The sequence below is a fragment of the Cucurbita pepo genome, chromosome LG03 (genome assembly GCF_002806865.2).
Source record: "Cucurbita pepo subsp. pepo cultivar mu-cu-16 chromosome LG03, ASM280686v2, whole genome shotgun sequence".
Taxonomy (NCBI): Eukaryota; Viridiplantae; Streptophyta; class Magnoliopsida; order Cucurbitales; family Cucurbitaceae; genus Cucurbita; species Cucurbita pepo.
Window position 1 is genome coordinate 4,597,235 of NC_036640.1, and position 22,445 is coordinate 4,619,679.

At 37.2% G+C, this 22,445-nt stretch overlaps 2 protein-coding genes and 1 long non-coding RNA gene across 7 annotated transcripts; 1 reads left to right on the plus strand and 2 right to left on the minus strand.

The window, feature by feature from the left end:
- Positions 1 to 1,946: 1,946 nt before the first annotated feature.
- Positions 1,947 to 6,821, minus strand: LOC111791510 (homeobox-leucine zipper protein HDG11-like). Of its 4 annotated transcripts, XM_023672888.1 has the most exons (11): positions 6,359 to 6,821; positions 5,778 to 5,909; positions 5,307 to 5,424; positions 5,027 to 5,218; positions 4,432 to 4,893; positions 4,226 to 4,327; positions 3,926 to 4,129; positions 3,272 to 3,452; positions 2,914 to 3,182; positions 2,736 to 2,825; positions 1,947 to 2,513 (listed from the first exon to the last, which is right to left on the minus strand). In XM_023672888.1, the coding sequence occupies exons 2-11, from the start codon at positions 5,906 to 5,908 to the stop codon at positions 2,127 to 2,129; spliced, it is 2,136 nt and encodes a 711-aa protein (XP_023528656.1). In that variant the 5' UTR covers position 5,909; positions 6,359 to 6,821; the 3' UTR covers positions 1,947 to 2,126. The 4 variants fall into 4 exon arrangements, with proteins under 4 accessions (XP_023528656.1, XP_023528655.1, XP_023528657.1 ...); XM_023672887.1 differs by having other exon boundaries at positions 5,778 to 6,820; XM_023672889.1 differs by having other exon boundaries at positions 1,947 to 2,510; positions 5,778 to 6,815.
- Positions 6,822 to 7,728: 907 nt separating this feature from the next.
- Positions 7,729 to 14,165, minus strand: LOC111790077. 2 transcript variants are annotated; one of them, XR_002814438.1, is made up of 5 exons: positions 14,026 to 14,165; positions 9,592 to 9,896; positions 9,393 to 9,460; positions 9,014 to 9,274; positions 7,729 to 8,340 (listed from the first exon to the last, which is right to left on the minus strand). It is a non-coding gene; the product is annotated as an uncharacterized LOC111790077 (long non-coding RNA). The 2 variants fall into 2 exon arrangements; XR_002814437.1 differs by having other exon boundaries at positions 7,732 to 8,340; positions 9,014 to 9,138.
- A 1,558-nt stretch (positions 14,166 to 15,723) lies between these two features.
- On the plus strand, positions 15,724 to 21,461 carry LOC111791780 (zinc finger protein 830-like). Its single transcript, XM_023673255.1, has 7 exons — positions 15,724 to 15,942; positions 16,373 to 16,472; positions 18,533 to 18,743; positions 20,095 to 20,299; positions 20,947 to 21,022; positions 21,116 to 21,162; positions 21,248 to 21,461. The coding sequence occupies exons 1-7, from the start codon at positions 15,854 to 15,856 to the stop codon at positions 21,429 to 21,431; spliced, it is 912 nt and encodes a 303-aa protein (XP_023529023.1). The 5' UTR covers positions 15,724 to 15,853; the 3' UTR covers positions 21,432 to 21,461.
- The last annotated feature ends 984 nt before the right edge of the window (positions 21,462 to 22,445 follow it).

Here is a 22,445-nt window from a genome sequence, read left to right on the forward strand (position 1 = left end):
TTCATTTAAATGTGGATGAGAGAAAGTGGAAAGAGATTTCTCTTTATTAACTTAATGGATTTAAATGTGAATGAGAGAAAGTGGAAAGAGATTTCTCTTTATTAACTTAATGGGTCGGGACAAGGATTATATTCTTCATCTGTGTCCTAATCCCCATCTTACTTAATTGGAAATTATATTATATTTTTGCTTATAAAATATTGGAGTTCTCACCTTTTTTAATTGACCATTAATTTTTTTTTATATGAATCTATTTTCTATATAATATATATATAGAAAATGAGGAAAAAATTTCGGAGGAGAACCTTGCAAAACCTTACCAATCTTATACAGAAACTCTACTCTAATTTCTACGGAAAAAAATGAAAATTTTTATAGGGATGAAAAGTAAAATAGGAGGACAGATAGATATAGGGAAAGCTTTTCTCGTCCCCACACTATCTTGTAGATATCTCTACTAAAGTTTATAGATACTCTAAAGTTTATGCAAACATAGAATCGCGTTTCTTTTTTGTTCACAATATTCTATTAAAAAAAACTAAGATAAAAAAATTTAATATCGCAACATGGTAGGAACTTAGGTGAGACATTGGTCACAATAAAAATTTAAGTTTATGACTGTTTAAACGTATGAATACCTTAACTAGTAAACTACCCAACGAGGTGATGATTCTTTGATGTTAAAGCATTAGACGACATTATTACATCTAATCTTTATCTTCTCCAGGTCGGTACGATTTAATCTTGTGTGCATGTCGGAGTATTTTTTTTTTTTCTTTTTCTTTTTCTTGTCCCATAAAAAGATAGAATATTCCAAAAAAAGGGAGTGAGTTTGTCTTGGTCAAAAGATAGAAAATGGTTTGAAGACATTACCAAAGAAAGGGTTAGGTATCTGTTTTGTGCATTTCATTATTAAGGAAACAATGTTATTGAATTTTCCCAAAAATATAATGTGAGAGTGAAGCATTTGTATGAAGCTTTGGTCAATTAGGGTTCCAAATATTTTCCATATTAAAGGAAGGGACAGCCATTTTTCACCTTTACCTTCCAAACCAAAAATATTCCCTTTTATTTTTTTCATTTATTTACGGATCCTTCTACTTATCATTTTTGCTTCTTTGCCCTTTTTTTACTTTCAAATATTCACTTTTATCCTCCTCGTATATTCTTTTCGGTTAGTCTTTGTACTTTTAGAATATCAATTTTGTAGAAAATATTGAAGGTAACCGTGAGCATATATTATTCTTTTTTAAGTTTTTCTTTTGGACTTTCTCTCAAGATTTTAAAACGTGCATGTAGAAAGAACAACGAAACATTCCTTATAAACGTGTGAAAACCTCTCTTTAATAAAGCGTTTTAAAATCATGAGGTTGACGATTATACGCAACGGGTCAAAGTGGACAATATCTAATAACAGTGAGCTAATGTGTCTATAGAGAGGGGAATGAAACCTCTCTTTAATAAAGCGTTTTAAAATCATGAGGTTGACGATTATACGTAACGGGTCAAAGTGGACAATATCTAATAGCAGTGAGCTAATGTGTCTATAGAGAGGGGGATGAAACATTCTTTACAAGGGTGTGGAAACCTCTCCCTAATAGATATGTTTTAAAATTGGGAGATCGAGACGATACAGCTAATGTGTCTATAGAGAGGGGGATGAAACATTCTTTACAAGGGTGTGGAAACCTCTCCCTAATAGATATGTTTTAAAATTGAGAGATCGAGACGATACGTATCAGACTAAAATGGACAATATTTATTAGCAATGTGCGGTTACATACTCACTTTTATTCTTATATTTTTTTTCCATTTTAGTTTTTTACTTTTAAAACGTCTATTTCGTCCTTGTATATCTTATTTCTTGTCACGGAGAATTTAATGATTGAAATTAGATTTACACCTACTTATTTAAGTGCATAATCTATGATTAACTTAGAAACAAATAAACATTCAAATTATAATGTTAATAAAATGATTATAATATTTGTCACAATACAAAGAAAAGAATCCCTCTAATGAAACAGTGAACGTTCTAAACTTAAAGAAGCAACTAAGACCTGCTTGTAAAATGGCCCAACAAGTTCTAACCATTTTCATTCCGAGTCTACAGCACAAAAAAAGAATCAATCCAAGCCAGAGCAATTCAACGCAGCCTTTATCCTCTGAACTGTGGCACTGATAAGAGTATTCACTGTTGCTACAGACTCCACATTCAGCTGTTTTGAAGACGATACACTCGACACCAATATCTGGAACGCTACTGTTAACAGAGATCCGCTTGGCCTCCCCGAGGTTGCGCTGGTTGAAGCTCCGACTCCTGAATGAGAACGGCCATCCCCCGTGATTACGAACCCCGATGGAAGTATCGGTATCTCCGATGGGTCCTGACCACTTGTTGCAATGTTCATAGCAGGCATGTCGATGGGTGCATAGATGACCAAGGATCCTAGTGGATCTATGCAGCTTTCTTGAAGAATCAGCATGTTGTTCTCAGTAGGGACGAACGGCTGCTTCATAAATCATTCACATGAACAACCCTCAAACCTTAATAACTTCAAATCTAATGATAAAAAATGAAATAGATGGTTATGATAATCCAAAGATTTCTAGCTAATTTCATTGACATCTTCCCTGAAAAACTCACTTTTTCAAGTAGTATGAAACTGAAACTCTAGAACATTTGAATTAGTTTGTCTATGGTTTGCGAATAGCGGAAGTTAAAAGGAAAGTACCCGAATTATCAATATCGAGTTTCCGGGATGAACTCCTGTTAAGATGTGTGCAATTTCATGTACTGGGCTTCCATTAGACAGAACATCCCACTGGAACATGAAATGTTGATAAGTTTTCACTTTATCTATCAAGGGAACAAGAAACAATCAAGAAAAAGAAGTGTGTGGTATTACAAACCTGAACTCTGGCCTTTTCATCCTTGAAGAAATTGAAGATGCTTTCAGGTTGTAGAGGAAGCCAAAGGGATGTCGCTGCACTAACGATTGTCCCGCTGGGCTGCCCCAGCTCGGAGCTAATCCGAACAGAGATTCGAACACCGCTGTTGTTCACTTCGGATAGCTGGGGGAAATCTAATTTACCTGACATGCTCAGTACGCCACAGAAATTTTTTACCATTCTATGTGACAGCTTCATGATGCTCCTCCTACCTTCATTAGAAGTTAACACTGAAAAAACAAACAAACGTTTTCGTTAGAGATCGAGTTTGATGAAAAGGGAATATCATTTTTATCACAAGCGAAAGGTGAACTTCTACCTCCTCCAAGTTCATGGCTAGGTGCACAATCCCTGAATGTGTAAGCCAATCTCTCACACATCCTTTGAAGAGTGAAAACCCATCGTTCAGCTCCATATGCCGTAGTATTGAACACAAGATCCCGATAAAGCCGGTGGGTTTGTGTTTTATCATCCACTTCCACATGCTCGACCCAGGTAACCTGTCAACGAAGATGTATGATAATAAGATACAAGTGCATTGTTGAAGGAAAAAATGGCTGCTACTGCAATAAACTAAATTCAATATTTATAAAACAGCCAACCTCGAGTGACCTATATAAGTGACGATAAAGTAGCGCATAAATAATTCATAACGGTCTCTAATACACATCAAATGCATGGATATTTCTTCCATGGCATAACAATTATGTCGTAATAGAAGGACGTTGACATGGCACATATTCATGCCTCATTCAATAGAGTACCTTCCAAGGAAAATAATTAGCGTAGAACACAAGGGGAACAATGAAGTTAATGCCAAGGCTGGGATTTCATGGATATTAATGTTGACAGTGGCATCTAATGATTTTTCATATGCAATTTTGCGGTCACTAAGGTCCAGCAGCATTAATTAAAGCCCCAAGATCCATGAAAGAAGGGAAGAGATCAATTATTAATTAAACGAGTTACGAACCTTAGAGCAACCATTGGGCATTTCTTGAATCATGCACCCAGAAGGAAGCCTCCAGCAACGGGCAGATGTGACACAATCCTTTAAAAATTCATATGAAACATCCACTATTACCCAGACACCATGCTCGATCTGCTGACAATGTCGAAGGAAGCAGAAATCTCGAGGCGACACGAGCGGTGAAAATATGTGCATTTGTTGATACATCTGCATTTATTAACTTTCATCATCTACCAAGTTGTGCAGAAATAAAACGCCAAACATAAACAAAGAAAAAAAAGATGTGGAACATGATTTTCGTACCAACTGCAAAGCGCCACTGCGATTTCCAGGCATCCCGGGGTCAATAATATGAAACGTCTCTGCATTTATAATGACAGTTGGAAAAAGATCCGCCCATTTATCCTATGTAATCGAATCAATTGCCAAAGTAAATATCTCTCCAAGAGTGGAAACAACAGTCAACTTTTTACTAGGTATAACAGAAATAAATAGCTATCAACACTGACCGCATCTAAAAAAGCATCAACCAATTGCATTGCACTCATTGTCACCACTCCTGAAGCTTTCGAGGATTCAGTACGAGCGTTAGAAGATTTGAAGTGATTGGGTCTAGGAAATATTTTTTCATAGCTGTCACGATGAAGAACACACCTCCCGTCATTGAGGATCTTCATCCACAAAGGCTCATCGATCCTCAAAAGTCTGATTAACTCTTCCAAGGCTGTTGCAGCAGTTTCCATCATGAGAGCATTTTCCAAATCATTAATACCTCTTGATTGGTAGGGTGTTGCTGTTCTATCTAATATTACAGGATCAGACATAAGATTCACTGCAGGACTTGGAACTATTTGGGTAAGGGAACTTCTCGGTGACAAATCGAGTGAAGATCCAAGAACAGGCAATAGTGATTCAAGTTGTGATATCGGTTTTCCAATGTACTTGGCAAGAAGGTTAGACACTTTTTCATGCTGCAAAACGATCATAATCGAAACCATTGAAGTTGATGGATCCATATTACGAAAAAGATACTAAATCATTGACAATTCAACATTGTTAGGAGAAAACATAAACAGACTTTCAACTTCCAAACATGAAAATTACCTCTTCTTTCAAGTGAGCATTTTCAAGACGCAGTTTATGGAGATTACGCTGCCGTTCTTCTTCGCCAAACGGTGGACCGCCACAGGATGGACAGATGACATTCCTCAACGCTTCTCTAATTGCAAGATTTTCACATTGAATCTTTTCATTCTCCGTCCGAAGTGAAGAGTTGTCTGCTCGCTCATTCTGAGTCTGTAAGAGGGGAAGAACGAGTCTCAATTGATGGGAAAATAAGAACAAACAAACAACTTCCTTACAAGCCTGAGAAGATTCATTCTACCTTCGTTTGAGTCCTCTTGTTTTGAAACCAAAATTTGATCTGTTTGGTCTCAAGACCAAGCTCTCGACTCAGCTGGCGCCGCTGATTTTCATCAGGGTGTGGGCATGCCCTGAAAAATCTGGGAAACAGACAGAAACAATTCGATTTGTCTTAGAAGGACACACATGCATGCATAGGCAAACAAGGAGACATCAGATCGTTGAAACCAAGATCCCTGCAGACATCATTAGTAAGACTTGAGAGAAGGATCAAACATGTGAAGTTTTGTATAGTTCTAAGGGAATGTCCAAAAGAGTTAAACAGATTCAACATGCAGCTTCAGAAAACACCAACAGGATACAAGGACAGGCCCACAAGAACACATAAACACAAGGGAGGCAACAAAATTCTTCCCGGTCTGTGAAATGAGCAGACAAACGACAAAGGAATCACAAAGAACATACACAGAAAAGAAGGTGAGAGAGGTCTTACGATTCAAGTTGCTGAATCTGGTAAGGATTATGACGATGGTAAGTCTTTTTCCCCTTGCGATCATTAGAAGCTTCTTGTTCATCACCTGACCCACCGCCATAACTCCCACGACCTTCCATCATAAAATCCATCCTGACCAACCAGTAAGAGATATACACTAAACGGAAGAACTAGAACTTGAAATTCCCACAAACGGGAGCCGCGAAAACTTTTAGTAGCGCAGCCTGTACTCGTTTGTAAACAACATTGAAAATCACAGACAGGATAAATAGAATGCATAGCATCCATCCAGTGAGGGTCGAGTCCAATTTCCAAATAAGGATACCAAATCAACACCAAAACAAACGCAATAAATGGAGAGATATCCCTGAGTTGGGTATTGGATTTGGTATTTTTCGGGGTTAATTGGTATGTGCAACACACTCTCTCTCTCTTTTCCTCTGGCAAAGTTCTTGCAGATTTCAGCGAGAAAAAGTGAAACCAATGAAGTCCACTTGTTCACTCGACAGAAGAAAACATCCAAAAAGCGGCGAAAAAGAGGGTACGGGAGAGAGAAATTGAATTCCAGAGAGAGAAAGTACCAAATGCAGAGAGGGAGCCAATGGAATGAGAGGAAGGACGAAGAATCTGAGGTTGATTCCCCATGCTACATTGTTGAACTTCAATTTCCTGTGAATCATTTCGTATCGCACTGCTAAAAACAACAATTGAAGAGAAGATAATGACGAAAACGAATTGAGGAATCCAAAATAGTAAAGAAAAAGATCAATGATTCTTTTCTTTTGCTCTTTCAAGCTCCGGATTGTGTCAGAAAACTAAGAAATTCTTCACCAACACGAATCACAACTGGAATTTTGGTCTCGGTGGGAAATAGGAGCTTATTCAATTCAGCGTCAGACGTTTGAAATGCTTGAAATGGTTGAAATGGAAAATTTTGATATTCAAATCTTCGCCTTTTCCCTTTTCTTCCTGTTTCCTTCAATTTGCGTTTTTGTTGCATCAATCATTCACCATTTCTAATGCAAATTATTCAACTTTCATTCATTTTCTTTCTTAAACCTTTAATTCAATCATTCAAAATTTTAACCTAAAATAAAAAAATATAAGCATTTGAGAACGATTCTTAGCTATGAATTTAACATAATTCTCCTTTAAATTTATACTCAAATGAATGCAATTCTGACTTATGATCAACGATTTAATACGTTTTTTTACGTTATTTATGTACAAGACGACAATAGAATTAAATTACATCCAAAATGAGCGACCCAATAGAACATCGGTCATAGATTTTTTTTTTAGTATTGATGTATAACAAATCATTACTATAAAAATTGATACTTTTCAATTTATGAAATGAATAATAAAGAGTTACAGGGTCTAAATATAAATTGCTTTATAAAAATGTCCGAAGTAACTAATCATATAAAATAATAGTTATATTACTTCATATTACTTTCAATAAACTATTTACAACTACGTAAACATTTACTATCGTTTATTCAAATTTTTTGATTTCTCGACAGTAGACTAATATTATACTATCTTGAAGGTGAACATCATACTATCTGGAAGGTGAACATCTAATCTAAATTTAGTATAATCAGACAATTGTCTGTACAGGTAGGCATCGAGGTGCATACAGGCTGGCTCGAGCTTAGCAAAGCTCGTGAATATAAAATAACAACAAATTGAGTTTTGAGCTCAAATTAACTCGTAGTGTTTGCCTTGTGCTAAGCGTGAACCTATACTTATTATGTTTTACTTTTCTTGTTTGCTTTGGAGCTTAGTGTATCAAAATGATTTAACAGCTTGTAATGGTCCAAAATGCACTAGAGACGTTAAGAAAACATGAACTTTACATGTGAGAGATTTTACAAGCTGCTACACTCAGTCTAATCCTCACCACACCTACCTTATTTGAACTACAAGAGGTGAGACTTTAAGGTTGGAAGGCAGAATGTTTTTCAAGGGTAACAGAGAATGTTTCTACTTTTTAAGTTTGTGTTTAAAACTATTGTGGCATGTGGCCACCGACAACCCTAGACGAGTATGACTGTAAAAAGTTAAATGCTACTTATGTCAGTGTGAGTCAATGTGTTGCCTTTTGCTTGTATGTCATATAACATTGCTTTTCAGTCTCTCTCAATCTTTGCTTTCAAAATCTCTCTACTCCGTTTTCTAAATCCTTCTTTTTAAATTAAGGCCAGAGGCTTGAGCATAGGTTATTCGGCCGTAGGCGACCCGTGTATTGACTTGACTCACTTGTTGTTGGGAAGTGAATACCCCACAATTGCAAAGTACGCTGCCAAGAAAAGTGCGATTGTGACACTTTGAACGACTACTATTGCAAAATAAGCTAAGATTGTGGGAGTAATGCCAACAAGTAAAACAAAAGGATCATAAGCAGTAGCTTGGACGGTATACATTCGGAGCCTTGTGGTATTCCAATTGCTCTGTCCAAACAGAATCGACAGCCCCCAGCGGGTCTGATGAATTTGGAGGAAACACATTCCAAGATCCAGATTCAAACTTCAATCTTGTTGAGTATGCTGGAACGTACCTGCAGCAAATAACTACAGATATTTAAAAAGAGGACGCCATTTTACAGGGTATTGTTTGCAGTATACCTACTATGCAAGTTTAATAAGAAAAAACCTAAGAGTATAGTATGGGGTTGCTCGGATTGGATGTGGAAGCAATCAGCCATGAAACAAACCGAGCTTCTCCATATGACCATCCATGGAAAAAATTACATATAAGTTTGACACATTTACAGGTTTTAACATTATTGAATTTAGTTTAATTGGAGTTCTTTTTATTCTCTAGTGAAAAAAAAGAAACTCGTTATAAATAGTATCAGAGCCAAACACCAGAAAATGTGCTAGCGAGGACGCTGAGCCTCGAAGGGGAGTGGACAAGAGGCAATGTGCCAAAAAGGACACTAGGCCCCGAGGGGGAGTCCCACATTGATTGGAGAAGAGAACAAGTATCAACAAGGACGCTGGGCCCCAGAAGAGGGTAGATTGTGAAATCTCATATCGGTTGGGGAGGAGAACAAAACATTCTTTGTAAGAGTGTGGAAACCTCTCCCTAGCAGACGTGTTTTAAAAACCTTGAGGGGAAGTCCAAAAGAAAAGCCCAAAAAAGACAATATCGGTTAGCAGTGGGCTTCCACTCTAGTTTTGATGCAATATCTAAGTATGCCATGTGTTCAACAATACACGTAGCGGTACCTGGTAGGCTGGTAGTAGATATAATACAAGTTCCCTTTCCAGTCTCCACTGTAATGCACACCTCACTTTTGTCATCACAATTATGTGAACAGACTGAGCTAGTATTCTCTTTAGGAATAGATGTTCTGTCATCCAAAAAATTCCAAACAAATCTTGAATCGTCATGAACATAACCAGAATAAGGAGTAGAGGAAGGTTCATCAAGGATAAACGATGAGTAAAGCAAAGCAGCTGCTTCAATAGACGACGAGTTTAAATTATCTGGTTTAAAAAAATATACAAATAATAAGAAAAGGCAGAACCAGCTATACAACAATTGCAATGAACAAAAATGGAAAAGGAAGAAAAGGAAGAAAAGAAAAGAACATAGCCAACTTACGAAAATCATCAAGATATCTGCGAGTTCTGTATCGAAGTCTTCTAATACCACCCAGATACCAGCGAGTTCTGTATGGACCAAACAAACTTGTCAAATAATCTGGTCTCAAACCATAAATTGAGATACTTTCGTTTCTTATTTTGTGTTCTTTAAAAAATATTAGAGAGCAAATAATAGTATCATCAAGTATGTTGAAAACCTTTGTTAAAAATGCCATCAACGAAGATGGTGGTATCCCTGGATTTGTAGTACTAGCTGGTAATACTTTTATTGTAACCGCTCAAGTTCACTACTAATAGATATTGTCTTTTTTCAGCTTTTCCTTTCGAGGTTCCTCTCAAGGTTTTTAAAACACGTCCGTTAGGGAAAGGTTTCCACACCCTTATAAAGAATGCTTCATTCTCCTCTCCAACCGATGTGGAATCTCATATTTATGTTCTCAAATGAAAGTGACTCTCGAGCAAGCTTCAAGGCGTTCCATGTGTCATTCTTGGAAGATGAAACCTACAGAAGCAATATCTTACTACAATAATAGGTTCAAATAAAAACTTTCATCCAACAATCAGTTACTCTATGCATCATAAACTATAACTTCCCAATTTACAATAAAGAAAGTATAACTATAGGAAGCAAAAATGTTGGACAATTTACACCAATACATAGTGTGGTGAAGGTAAACAACATTTTTGAAGAGCCTAAGTATGTGTCTTCGCTGTGAATACTGTCCTCTTTTTTTTTCATAGATTTCAACAAAGTCTTAATGAGATTTGTCTATGGAAGATTTTTTGCGTTATTTTAGGGACGGTATATAATGTCCAATAGTGAGGTGTCATTTGAAAATTATAAGCATATGTACACTGCATTAACAAGTTTTGTGATTCAATGTCTTTCTTGCATAAAGAACACTAATTTAGAAATAGAGATAAATAAGATCGAAATCTGAGTGATATAAAACAAGAAAAATTATTTATAAGAAATCGAGCAGAAAAATGAAAGAATGTATAAGTTCATACAAAAAAATGCCCACAAAAAGTGTCTCAAGTTCCACCACTAACTGCATAAACGGGCTTCAATCCAAAAGAATGAGACCGTACTAGTAATTAGAAAAAATCCAATTACTGGACACCCATAGAGGTGCATTCAGCCTAGCAACCTCCCAACCCATCTTATAACAAGAAATTTTCATGTGCATTTGCAAGCAAATCCAAATATTATTTTATTGACCAAAAGATATATAGCCAAATCCAAGACAAATACTCCTTTGAGCTTAATTTGTTTTCCCAAGGCTTAACATTATAGAAAATAGAGTAAGTAACATTTGACATGCAATTAAAGATCCAGTTTCTTCATCTTTTATAAAAGCCTGTGAATTTAAAGAGTTTTATTCAATGAAACCCAATCATTTTGAAGAAGGCTTTCTTAACATCTAATTTCAAATATGACATTGGCAAGCTGCCTTTTGGCAATGAAGGCCAATTAACTCTTTCCAATGGTGTAAGGGAGATCAAGTTCGAGTCTATTAGCGAGTACCTTGGCCGATATTTTATACAGGTCTGAGCGTACTCCAATGGATATTGTTGATTCAGTTAAACATACTCTCTTCTTCTGTGGTTTGAATTTATGGCAATGGAGAAGGTATTTCGATCTATGGTGTACGATTGAAAGTTTGATTCGTTGTGAGGAAGAGGTAGGTCATGCTTGGATGGGTGGGGAGGGGAAGGGCAAGGGAGAAAAGATTGTGGGGAGAGAGATTTTCTGGAGAGAGAAAGAAGAGAGCGAGCCATTTTAAGAAGTTTGAGTATAATACCGATATTATTTTAATTTGATTGTTAGAGACAAATGCAAACCCTTCACCCAAGTCCACTAAGATATTGTCTGCTTTGGTCCGCTACGTATCGCTGTCAGCCTCACGATTTTAAAACGTGTTTGTTAGGGAGAGTTTTCCACACCTTTATAAGAAATATTTCATTCTCCTCTCCAATCGATGTGGAATCTCATGATCCACTCCTCTTGGGGCCAGCATCTTTGTTGGCATACCGCTCGATATCTGGCTCTGAACCATTTTTAATAACCCGAGGCTACCACTAGCAGATATTGTTTGCTTTGGCCCGTTACGTATCGTCGTCAACCTCACGGTTTTAAAACGCGTCTACTATGGAGAGGGTTTAGCCCTACTCCGACCAATGCCTCGCATCGTCCGATGACTAGCTCTAATACCATTTGTAACAGCCCAAGCCTACCACTAGCAGATATTGTCTGCTTTGGCCTGCGTGTCGTCATCAATCTCACGATTTTAAAACGTATCTGTAAGAGAGCAGTTTCCACACTCTTATAAGGAATGTTTCGTTCTCCTCTCCAACCGATATGGGATCTCACCATTCTAGTCAAAGCAAGTTTTGTGGAAGAAAGAGAAGCTTTTCAAAAGGCCAAAATTTCTTGCACATTTAGCGGCAAAAACAGCTTCTTCAAGGTAATGCGACCATGGATGGTTTTAAACTATTTTAGAATTCAAACTCAGTTAGGACAAACCCCTGAAGTCGGTAGTAGCTCTAAATTACACAACAGATCTGCCCTAACAATTGCTTGGGTGACCAAACTCTTACCAGTTTCTAATAAAAAAGGCTGAGATCAAGTCAAAATTATCATATAGCTGAGCTGATATGATATCAACCAACGATTAATAGTTCGGTGCTTAGCTTTACAAACTATGCAAAGAAAAGCGCAATTGAGGATTTTTTATCTGAAAGCCATCACAAGTGGTGATAGATTTTAGTAAGAGAGATCCAAAGGAGACTGATTTTCTTAATTATTATTCCATTCCAATCTTCTTTATTCTTTCCCCCATTCCAACAGAAGATTCCACTCATGGCTTTATCTCCTTCTTTTTGCCCTTTGTGTTTACAGCTTTGAAAAATCAAATTTATATCTTCTATCGGCGTCCTTTCTCAAGATTTGCTGGTTTTCTTCATTCTCTATTTTCTATGTAAGATATGTTTTTGGTGAAGATGTTTGTGGCAATATATTTCAGATTCTTTGTTTTCCACTTCTTCCAATCACAACTAAGCTTATCCGAGTCAATGTTTCAAAAGCTCTTTTAGACATGTGACTGAAATGTTTTGTTCCCCTCTCCAATCGATGTGGGCTCTCCAAATGTTGTGGGATCTCACAATTCACCATCTTGGGTCCCAGCAGGGAGAGGTTTCCACATCTTTATAAGAAATGTTTCGTTCCTCTCTCCAAAGGTTGTGGGATCTCACAATCCACCCTCCTTGGGGTCCCAACAGGGAGAGGTTTCCACACGTTTATAAGGAATGCTTTGTTCCCCTCTCCAACCAATGTGGAATTTCACAATCCAGCCTCGTGTGGTCCCAGCAGGGAAAGATTTCCACATCTTTATAAGAAATGTTTCGTTCTCCTCTCCAACCGATGTGGTCTCCACACCTAGGGCTCTCCAACCATTGTGGGATCTCACAAGTCACCCCCCCTTGGGGTCCCAGTAGGGAAAGATTTCCACACCTTTATAAGGAACACTTCGTTCCCCTCTCCAACCGATGTGGTATCTCACGATCCACCCCCCTTGGAGTCCCAGAAGGGAGAGGTTTCCACACATTTATAAGGAAGGTTTCGTTCCCCTCTCCAATCAATATGGGATCTCACTATCCACCCCCTTGGAGTCCCAACAGGGAGGTTTCCACACCCTTATAAAGAATACTTTGTTCCACTCTCCCACTGATGTGGGATCTCACAATCCACCCCCCTTGGGGTCCTAGCAGGGAGAGGTTTCCACACCCTTATAAGAAATGCTTCGTTCTACTCTCCAACCGATGTGAAATCTCACAATCCACCCCTCTTGAGGCCCAACATCCTCACTGGCACACCGCTCAATGTCTGGCTCTGATACCATTGGTAACAACTCAAACCTACCAATAACGTATATTGTCCTCTTTGGGCTTTCCCTTCCGGGTTTTCCCTCAAGGTTTTAAAATGCATCTTCTAGGGAGAGGTTTCTACACCCTTATAAGAAATGTTTCGTTCTCCTCTCCAACCAATTTAGGATCTCCAACCAATGTGGGATCTCACACGTAATGAGTTGTTTTTCAAACAGTTTATGCAAATGAATTAATAAAATAAAAGTTATTAAATGGATGGCATTACTGAAACTATCAATCAAACAATGGGAACAGCAACATCTAAAAATGTGCTTCCAACCTTCTACCTCTTAATAGGGAGTTTGGGGAGCTCGGGAGAGAGGATTCAAAAGGGAATGTCGTATGAAACAGAGAATAAGCTTCGCGGGGACGGACCAGTGTCTCCATTGGTTAAAAACGAATTACGAATATGCAATAAGAAGTTTAGGGGAGGCAAAAAAAACCAACATCCAAGCATACACAGCACGTACAACAAAACATTCGGTGCTGAAGAAAAAAATTGAACATAAAGTAGCAAAACGGCGTCTAATTGCTTCAAACAATGTACCCGCTACCAATAAACCATGCAGAATAAGAAATCGGAAGTAATCCAAATGCATTAGTAACATTACTTAAACACGTCAAGACTGATCGGCATTCATATTCAACGAGCAATAAGAAACCATTGAAACAAAAAATTGATAGCCCCTTCTCTTTTAACATACCTGATGAAGAGAGACGACGAGAATTAACGAACAGATGGAGGTAAAGAATATGGGAAGACATGGATGCGGATTTGGCTCTTCTCTCTCAGATCACAGTCCGTCCGAGCGTTCTTGGGGATTTCAACTCTGCGCAGAGTGAAGGTGAATAGGTCCCTCATCCCTAAAATGGACTAAAATGCAACGACCGGACCGACCCAAATCCACTGCTAATACATATGGTCCTCTTTCAGCTTTTTCCTTTCGAGCTTCTCCTCATGGCTTTAAAAAGTTTAGTCTTCTTTGCGATTTCTCCTTCGGGCTTTCCTCAACGCTTTAAAAAGTTTAGTACAACATTCCACACAACTGATGGGCAAATTGAACCCTTAATCTGGAGAACATGTTAAGACCTATATGTTGGACTTTATCGATAGCTGGGACACACACTTGCATCTCATAGAGTTCACTTATAACCACAGTTATCAAGAGACGTTGGGTATGACACTTTTTGAGGCCTTATACGGAAAGAAGTGTCGATCACCAGTGTTGGGATGAAGTAGGAGAACGCAAGTTGTTGGGCCCCGACTTAGTGCAAACAATGCCCCACATTCGTTAGTGAGGAGAACAAAATGCTCTTTTATAAGGGTGTGGAAACCTTCCTATAGCAAACGCGTTTTAAAGCTTTGAGGACACATATATGTGCCATAATATGGATGAGCATTATCGACGAGTGTCTTAGGCGTCTTTCTTCGAAAATAGATTTTTCAAAGACGGCATCGGATTGCACAGGTTGTGCCAACATTGCGCCCCAACCTATATTCGGAGGTTGATAAATGCACTTACTATTTGATACGGTAGCCATAAGTGACTCGCCATGAACATTGAATGGATTTATGCTTAAGTAGAACTAGGATGAATGAATGTTCGATGCCTTGACAATATAGTCAACTCATGAGGTTGGTTCTTGATATGCATGCCCGAACAAGCAGTAAGGACCAATGACATTTCAAGACTTGAGATGACATTACGATACGTGCCCCATGTTGTTGGAACCTAAGTGACAAAATGACAATGATATGAGATGCGATGCTGCATACGAAAGACTTTTGGCTATAGTAATTGAACATACATGCACAGACATGTGTGGTTGAACACACTTAGATTATGCATGAGTTGCATTTGGTTGGTGGACGAAAACCTTGCCTAAAGTCCGACAAAGACATAAAGCTCGACGAAAAATGTAAACATGGTTTGAGTTTGTATTAAGGTTTGTTGTGAGCGTGTCAAGGTACATAATTGAAAATGTACGACTACAACACGAAAAGGAATGTGAAAATTCATTGTCCCCAATTGAGATCATAACGACAACACGATTGAAATCAGAACAAGGATTAACCTTAAAAATTTAGGAGGATCGAATTCTTTAGAAATTTTTTCTATATATATTTATTTTAAAAAATCTACTAAATTTAAAGAAATTTTAAATAATTTCTATTGAGAAAATGCAATCATCTTAATAATTTTAATAATATTTGGTAGGGAAATAATTATAAAAAAAAAACTAATTTTCAATATTACAAATATTTATTCATTTACATACATACACATGTACATATATACATACATACATATATACATACACACATACATACATACATACATACATATACATATATATATAAAAGCCCCGCCTCGAGTTTCTCTCTCTAAAATTATTGGTAAACGAGTTTCGAGTTCAAATTTTTTGTCGGGTGATTTACTGAATCAAAAAAGAAGAACAAAGAATGGGGCATGAGGTTTGAGGCATATTTCGATCTCAACTAGGTCTGCAAGGAGGAAGAAAGAAGACCAAATGGATGCTCAAGCCAAGAGGAAAGCATTGTTTCGTGCTAAATTGAACGCCCAGAAGAAGGAAAAGCGCATCGATTCTCCTCTTGTCAGGTACATATCGATGAATATGGGAGCCTGAAGGTTCTTCACGGATTTCTCCTATCTACCTCGTTTTTATTTGCTCCTATTTCCGATTTTGATTTGTGTTCTGCAGTAGACTATTCGGTTATTCGCAGGAGGAAGTTATCAATAGGAAATTATGCTCTCATGGAATAGTTCGCATTAATTTTGCATTTAGCTCAGTACGCGTGTAGTTTTCTTTTTCCGTTAGTAGATCGGACTATTTTTCTCTCTATTTTCTTTACATAAGGGTGTCGTAGGAATGTATAGCAGTGGCACATAACTCCAGCTATAATTTAACCGATTGATATTGGGGAAGATTGTATGATTGTTAATCGTCATGGCTTATTCAGCTGTTTTTCCCTTTCGAAAATTATAGAGTTTAACATTCATCATTTAATATTTTAAAATGCACGAACAGGTACAATGAATTGGACCAACCTGTCTGTAGGGTTTGCGACATTGTATTGAAATCAGAGGCTTACTGGGATGCTCACCAGTCCTCTCGCAGACATCATGAGGTGATGCTTTGCCAGATCAAATCTTATTAAAATATATTATGCATGGGCACGCTGGTTTTTCTACATTGAAAAAATGAGTTTCTCTTGCTTGTTATTTGAAAAACAACGTTTAACAGGTAAACTTTTATTTCGGATTTTTATGATGAATGATTGGATATTTAGTTGACTCAACTCTTAAGTCGATGAATGATTGCTTCACCTACCTTTTTTTTTTTTTTTTCTTTTTAAGCAAATATTGGTAACTGAGAAATGTTTTTACGGAGGAAGTTGAGGTATCCCCAAGGCAAATGGGGTATATAAGGGATTCCTAGTTACCGGAGATATGCATAACCTCATAATAACTGAATAGTCTGAGAGTGAGCACCAAATGAGATTCTATCCCTTTGAAAATCCTATATTTTTTTCAAAGATAGATATTTTGTTAAATATTTTGTGGTAAACCCTTTTGGGAGAAAGACAATTTTTTTATGGCAAGCTAGCTTATTTGCTATTTTATGGTGCGTTTGGTTGTAGAGAAACAATAAGATTTTTAGATAGGTGTAGCAGTCGTGTGTTGAGGTTTGGAAAATGAAACAGTCATTACTTCAGACCACACAACTCTAAATAGCCTGTTGAAAGGAGATCCTATTCTGAGCTGGATGAATGCAGCCTTGCTGATGCTATAAAGCCTAGACCAATGAGGAGATTGGTAGATCAGGTGGAAATAGTTCTCCAAATGTCTTTTACACATGATGGCCTGCTACGGAAAAAGTAGAGGAAATGTGGAGGAAAACTTTCGCCTTCCAAATAGTTTTGATGATGGAGGAATTAAAAGGAGCTTGCTTTGTTGAAAGTTGGGAACAAGAGAAATCACAATAAGGTGATCACGGTTGTTAAGGGTTCATTGTTTAGAACACCCATGAGAAGCTCTAGAAAAGGTCTGCACTGGGCACGTTCTCTGTATGCATGTTATCTCTATCTCAAAGAAGGTAAATCTTTAGACCACTTATTTTCCATTGCTCTTTTTCCTCCAAAGGCCCGACCTTCCTTCTTAAGGAGTTCGATTGTCAGTTTGTATGCTGATTGGCTTCTCAAGGTGCTAAATGGTTGGTTCTCGAAGGGAAAGGCTAAGATCTTATGTAATTGTGTAGCTAGGCGGCATTTGTAATGCGTATGGTTGGAAAGGCACTAGAAAGCGTTTGAAGACAAAGTGTTTTCTTTTAGACGGGACTTCCCTTTGTAGTTTGTGGGAATTCTTTTGTTTGTTTGTTTTTTTGGTATGCACTTTATATTTTCTTTCATATTTCTCAACGATAGCTTGATTTCCCACTGGGGGAAGGCAAATAATCTCAACTTTATTCTTTGAAGTTGTGATTTCGCTTCTATAGTTTGGAGTCCATTTTTTTAGGGGCTGTAGATAAATTATTGATAAGTTCTTTCTCCACTCTCCTTTCACAAGAAAGATCCTTTTTTTTTTTTGTAGTTGATCAGGGCATGTGCTGTTTATGTGGTATTTAGGATGTGAGAAACAATAGAGTTTTTAGAGGGATTGAGCATTCTCCAAGTGAAAAAGCTAAGGGCAAGGGAAGAGATTGCCGTCTCCCAAGAGACTAATGACAAAAAGCTTTCCGATCAAGAAGAATCATAGATAAGGGGAAGTTACAAATGAATTTGCTGCTGCTGCGACACCACCAAGAAGATAAAAACGGAATGTTTGTACAAAAAGTGACTATGATCTTTTCTGTTCTAATCCATCAGGTTTCTTTAAAAAATAATTGAGGGTGGAATATTGTTCTTCTACCAGACTGTTGTTTTTTTGTGCTGTTAGAACGTAGAAGTACACAAGAGTCCCTTTCTCAAAGCTTTATTATTATTTTTGTTCTTCACACTATACGATGAATGCTCATATGGATGTTTTCTCTTTTACTTGTTTATTTATTTATTTTTGCTTACCCTTGTTTCCATTTTGTTTTCTCTACTAGCTCTTGATCGGGAACATAAAGTTTTAAATCCTAATCCAACCAAATTTGAGCTGATTTCTGGTTGACTTATTACTGATGGGAAGTTATTGTAAATAACAGGCAATAAATAATCTCAAAGCTAATGCAGCAGGCAGGTCTGGAGTTAACGATATTAAAGCTGCGGCTCCTGCTGAACTCCCTAACAGCAGACCAATAGATTTGAAAGAGCAGAAAGCAGTGACTGGGACGTCGACAGAGTTCCCAAAACATCAATCATCATCTGTGCTTCCTTCAGATTTTTTTGACCAGAATGTCAAAAGGCTTAAAACTGGTAAGGAAATAGGCATGCTCGAGATTCTTATTATGCATGTATCTGAGTATAGATATGGTATTCTGAAAACTTTAGATGTATGAACATATATTATTATATAATCATCTATAAGATGCATGGTTGTGCATAAATTTTATTTATTTATGTGCAGCTACAATATATATTTTTATATATGCATGTGATAGTATAGGTGTCACTTTTATCATGGTTAAAAATAAAACTTGCTGAGTTGGGATCCATCTCAACATGTAATGAGATGGGAATGACACATGGTATGAAACATATGTGTGATAAGAGTTACTCTGACGTTACTTGGACTGTAGAGGTTGGGTGAGATACAAGCAAATTGGCTTTTGACTTGGTGACATGGTTGAGAAATCATTGACTTTAGCAGTACCTTGTGCGCCTCAAGGGAAGAAAGTGATGACTTCTTAACTTCGTTTCACCCTTTATTGAATTTAGTTTTCCATTGTAGTTGTAATTTTATTTGTCATAACTATCCCTTTTTGTTTTGAATGTAGACAATCGTTGTATTGATACAGCAAAAAGCTAGTCCGTTCCAACAGAAGATCCAACCAAAAGCACAAACTTCTTTTTGATACAAATCCAGTGGCCATCCTAAACCAAAGTCTGAAACCTCATGAACTTCCCAAATACAATCACACTCTCCCAATATAATCCAACTAAACCCTTTCAGTAAAAAGTTTCTTTGTGGATGTGCTTGCTATTTTGTATTTTGCTTTTTCTTTCACTCCATTTGATAGTCTGTATTCCTTGAACATTTTTTCATTTTCATTATATCATTGAGAAGTTGTTTCTTGTTCAAAACAGAGAAGCTTCCATCTGGCTCCAATGACCAATACTAAAACCACCTGCAACTCAAACTCCTCTCCTTCGAACAAATTAATTCTTGTAATAATATTCCAACTATTTATTCTTCAGTATCGAAAATTTGTTAAAAGAGAACATAAGGACTAGGGATGAGAGATCCCCCTCCCAAGAAGACTACTTACAAAAAGACCTTCCAATTCCAGACATAAACCCCATAAAAGAGGTCTTGAAGCAAACATACAAAACTATCCCAGTTCGTGAGGTGAGGGAGCTTTCTGTTGCCCCCTCTTTTGTTAAGAAGCTGTTGGTAGAAACTCACAAATGCTGTCTTCTATGTCTCTATTGTTCAATAGGCTAATCCCATCTTTAGAAATAACTTCTACTATGGTGTTCTTTCTTTTCTTAGCAGCTATGATTCTATGGAAATAACCAGAAATTCATCTCCATTAGTCATCCATATCGATGTGGTCTAGCATTGTCTCACTTTTCAACATGTCTAATTTGATTTGTGTTCTTCCAGGAAAGGATGCTGAACCTGATTTACGCAGTGGTAGCATTGCACAGTCAGAGGTGATTGCAAAGGCCAGTGACCTTGGTAAGAAATCTTCTGTGAATGTTGGTTCAGAGGGGAAGGAAATAAAGGGAGCTCTGCCCGAAGGTTTCTTTGATGACAAAGAGGCTGATTTGCGTGCACATGGCATAAAACTTGTTAAGCCTGATGTCAAGTAGGTTCTTCCCACTTGTTATGAACTTTGTGTTTTTAATTCGGTATCTCAAGTGTTTCTAATCCTTTTATCACATGTAACAATTCTATCATGTTTCCTTGCTTGAATTTGGTTTTATTTCTTATTTGTTCCTATATTTATTTGGCTGTAAATGCCAACCAGAGAGAATATTGGGAAATTGCTAACTGATGATGGCTGTGTCGTTAGAAATTCTCTATCTTGCTTCTGTTAGACATTTCCTGGTGTTCGCACTGATTTTGCATATTCCAATAAACATCTATTTTTCTTCAATATTGCTGTGGACTCTCTGACCATTGATTGTGCCACTTAATATTGTTGACTAGGTCGCAGAATTGCATGGTGTATCATTTATGTTGACTCCCATTTAATTCTTACTACTTTTCCTTAAATATATGTATCTCTACGTCCACATATATCAGAGAACTGACAGCAATGATAGTGATGAAAACTGCAAATGGGGTTTTGCCTGTTGATTGTCTAAGAAATGATCTTATATGAACCTATGGAAAAAATGAGCAACCTTCTTGTTCAGCATTAATATATTGTTGTTGTGCATGCTCTTTTACTCCTTATACTCTATGGCATGGGATTCCATAGGAGCTTGACTGTGTGTGCTTCATTATCAGAGATGAATACAAGGAATTTGAAAAGTTGATCCAAGAAGATTTGCAAGAGGTGGATAACCGTTTGGAAGAGGAGGAGGTAATACCAAACTTGTATCCTTTCTCTGTCAATTAGTTGATTGAGGGTATTAGCTTGGAGTTATTATACATTTTGTTGCTTAATGTACTACAGATTGATGCTGCCGAAATGATAGAGGAAGCCGAAACCTTAGAGCAGAAGTAAGTGAAGCACGTTAATTCCCGTGCCTTGTTCTTCTAATCTTCATCCCTGATTGCACCAAACTTTCTGGATTTCTGTTGACAGGGCGTACAGGGAGAGAGTAGAAAGGTTGAAGAGGAAGAAAATGGAGTTAAAGACCAAAAAATCAGTAGAACAAAGTAGAGCGGAGCCTGAAATTCCTACTAAAGAGTCTAGCCTTGACGATTCTTTGAGTGATGATGATAGTGACACAAATTATACAGTAGATTGGAGAGCTCAACACTTGTGATAGTAAGTCGATTCTAAATTTTTGATATCCTATAAGATGGGACAAGGAAAAGGAGAGAAGGAAGTGAATCATGTGATAATGTAGATATTGATTTGCGGTTCAACCACATTGTAGCTTGGAATGAGTTATCAACTCTTGTNTATTCAACCACATTGTAGCTTGGAATGAGTTATCAACTCTTGTTGCATATTGAAGGAAGGCTTAAAGCCGAAAATTTCTAGTGATGTTTTAGGATTTTTGAAAGTGGCCTATCAATGGGAATAAGAGTTTGCATCTCTCTTCCTTTGGTATTTAAGAGTTACTACTTGTTTGATTCATTTAGCAATGCCTCTCTGTCGATTATTATTTGGGTGAGTTGGCATCTATGTCTCAATCAGTCGAACGGTGCTTAGGTTGATAGCTTTCTAAGTGATTGATTCTTCAAATTTTGTTCTTTTCGTAATTCGATTGGTTGGTTTATGATGAGTATCGATTGAGAAGGCTTCTACCCATTTGCATATGATTTGTCAATCTCTCATGTAATCAAAAGTTGAACTAGAAAATTGAGTAGCTATTTTGGATTGCTATTGGAAGGTTAGATATATGATTTTGTCTCCTTCTCATTTCCCCTAATATTATTAATTATTCTTAATCAGTGGTAAACTGTCCCTTCATGGTTGTGCACTCACATTTTAGTACAACTTCATTCAGGTGAATTGTTTTTAAGATTTCATTATCGAACTAACAATTGAACTCATAACTCATAACTCTTATTATTATTATATACTAATGTACTTCAAATATTGGTTTGTGGATATGCATCAATGAAATAGGGATAGGAGCTACCAATTTCGAGCACAAAACATTAATAAGAAATCAACTTCTATCTAATGAACTTGCTAATGCATTTTAGGTTATACGTTTTATCTTTTAAGTTCAATAATTGTAGAGCACTAGATCGAACCACCGACTTTTGAAATGGTAATTGTATCTTGAACAATAAGCTTCGTTGTGAAATTAGTCATGTGGGCTTGA

Excerpts from the sequence above, each read along its gene's own strand:
- LOC111791510 (XM_023672888.1), bottom strand. The coding sequence starts at position 5,908 with ATGGATTTTATGATGGAAGGTCGTGGGAGTTATGGCGGTGGGTCAGGT. Across the intron at positions 4,894-5,026 it reads ATGCTCACTTGAAAGAAGAG|CATGAAAAAGTGTCTAACCT; the intron begins GTAATTTTCATG and ends ATCGTTTTGCAG. Across the intron at positions 3,183-3,271 it reads TAGCCATGAACTTGGAGGAG|TGTTAACTTCTAATGAAGGT; the intron begins GTAGAAGTTCAC and ends TTGTTTTTTCAG.
- LOC111791780 (XM_023673255.1), top strand. The coding sequence starts at position 15,854 with ATGGATGCTCAAGCCAAGAGGAAAGCATTGTTTCGTGCTAAATTGAAC. Across the intron at positions 15,943-16,372 it reads ATCGATTCTCCTCTTGTCAG|GTACAATGAATTGGACCAAC; the intron begins GTACATATCGAT and ends ATGCACGAACAG. Across the intron at positions 21,163-21,247 it reads GCCGAAACCTTAGAGCAGAA|GGCGTACAGGGAGAGAGTAG; the intron begins GTAAGTGAAGCA and ends TTCTGTTGACAG.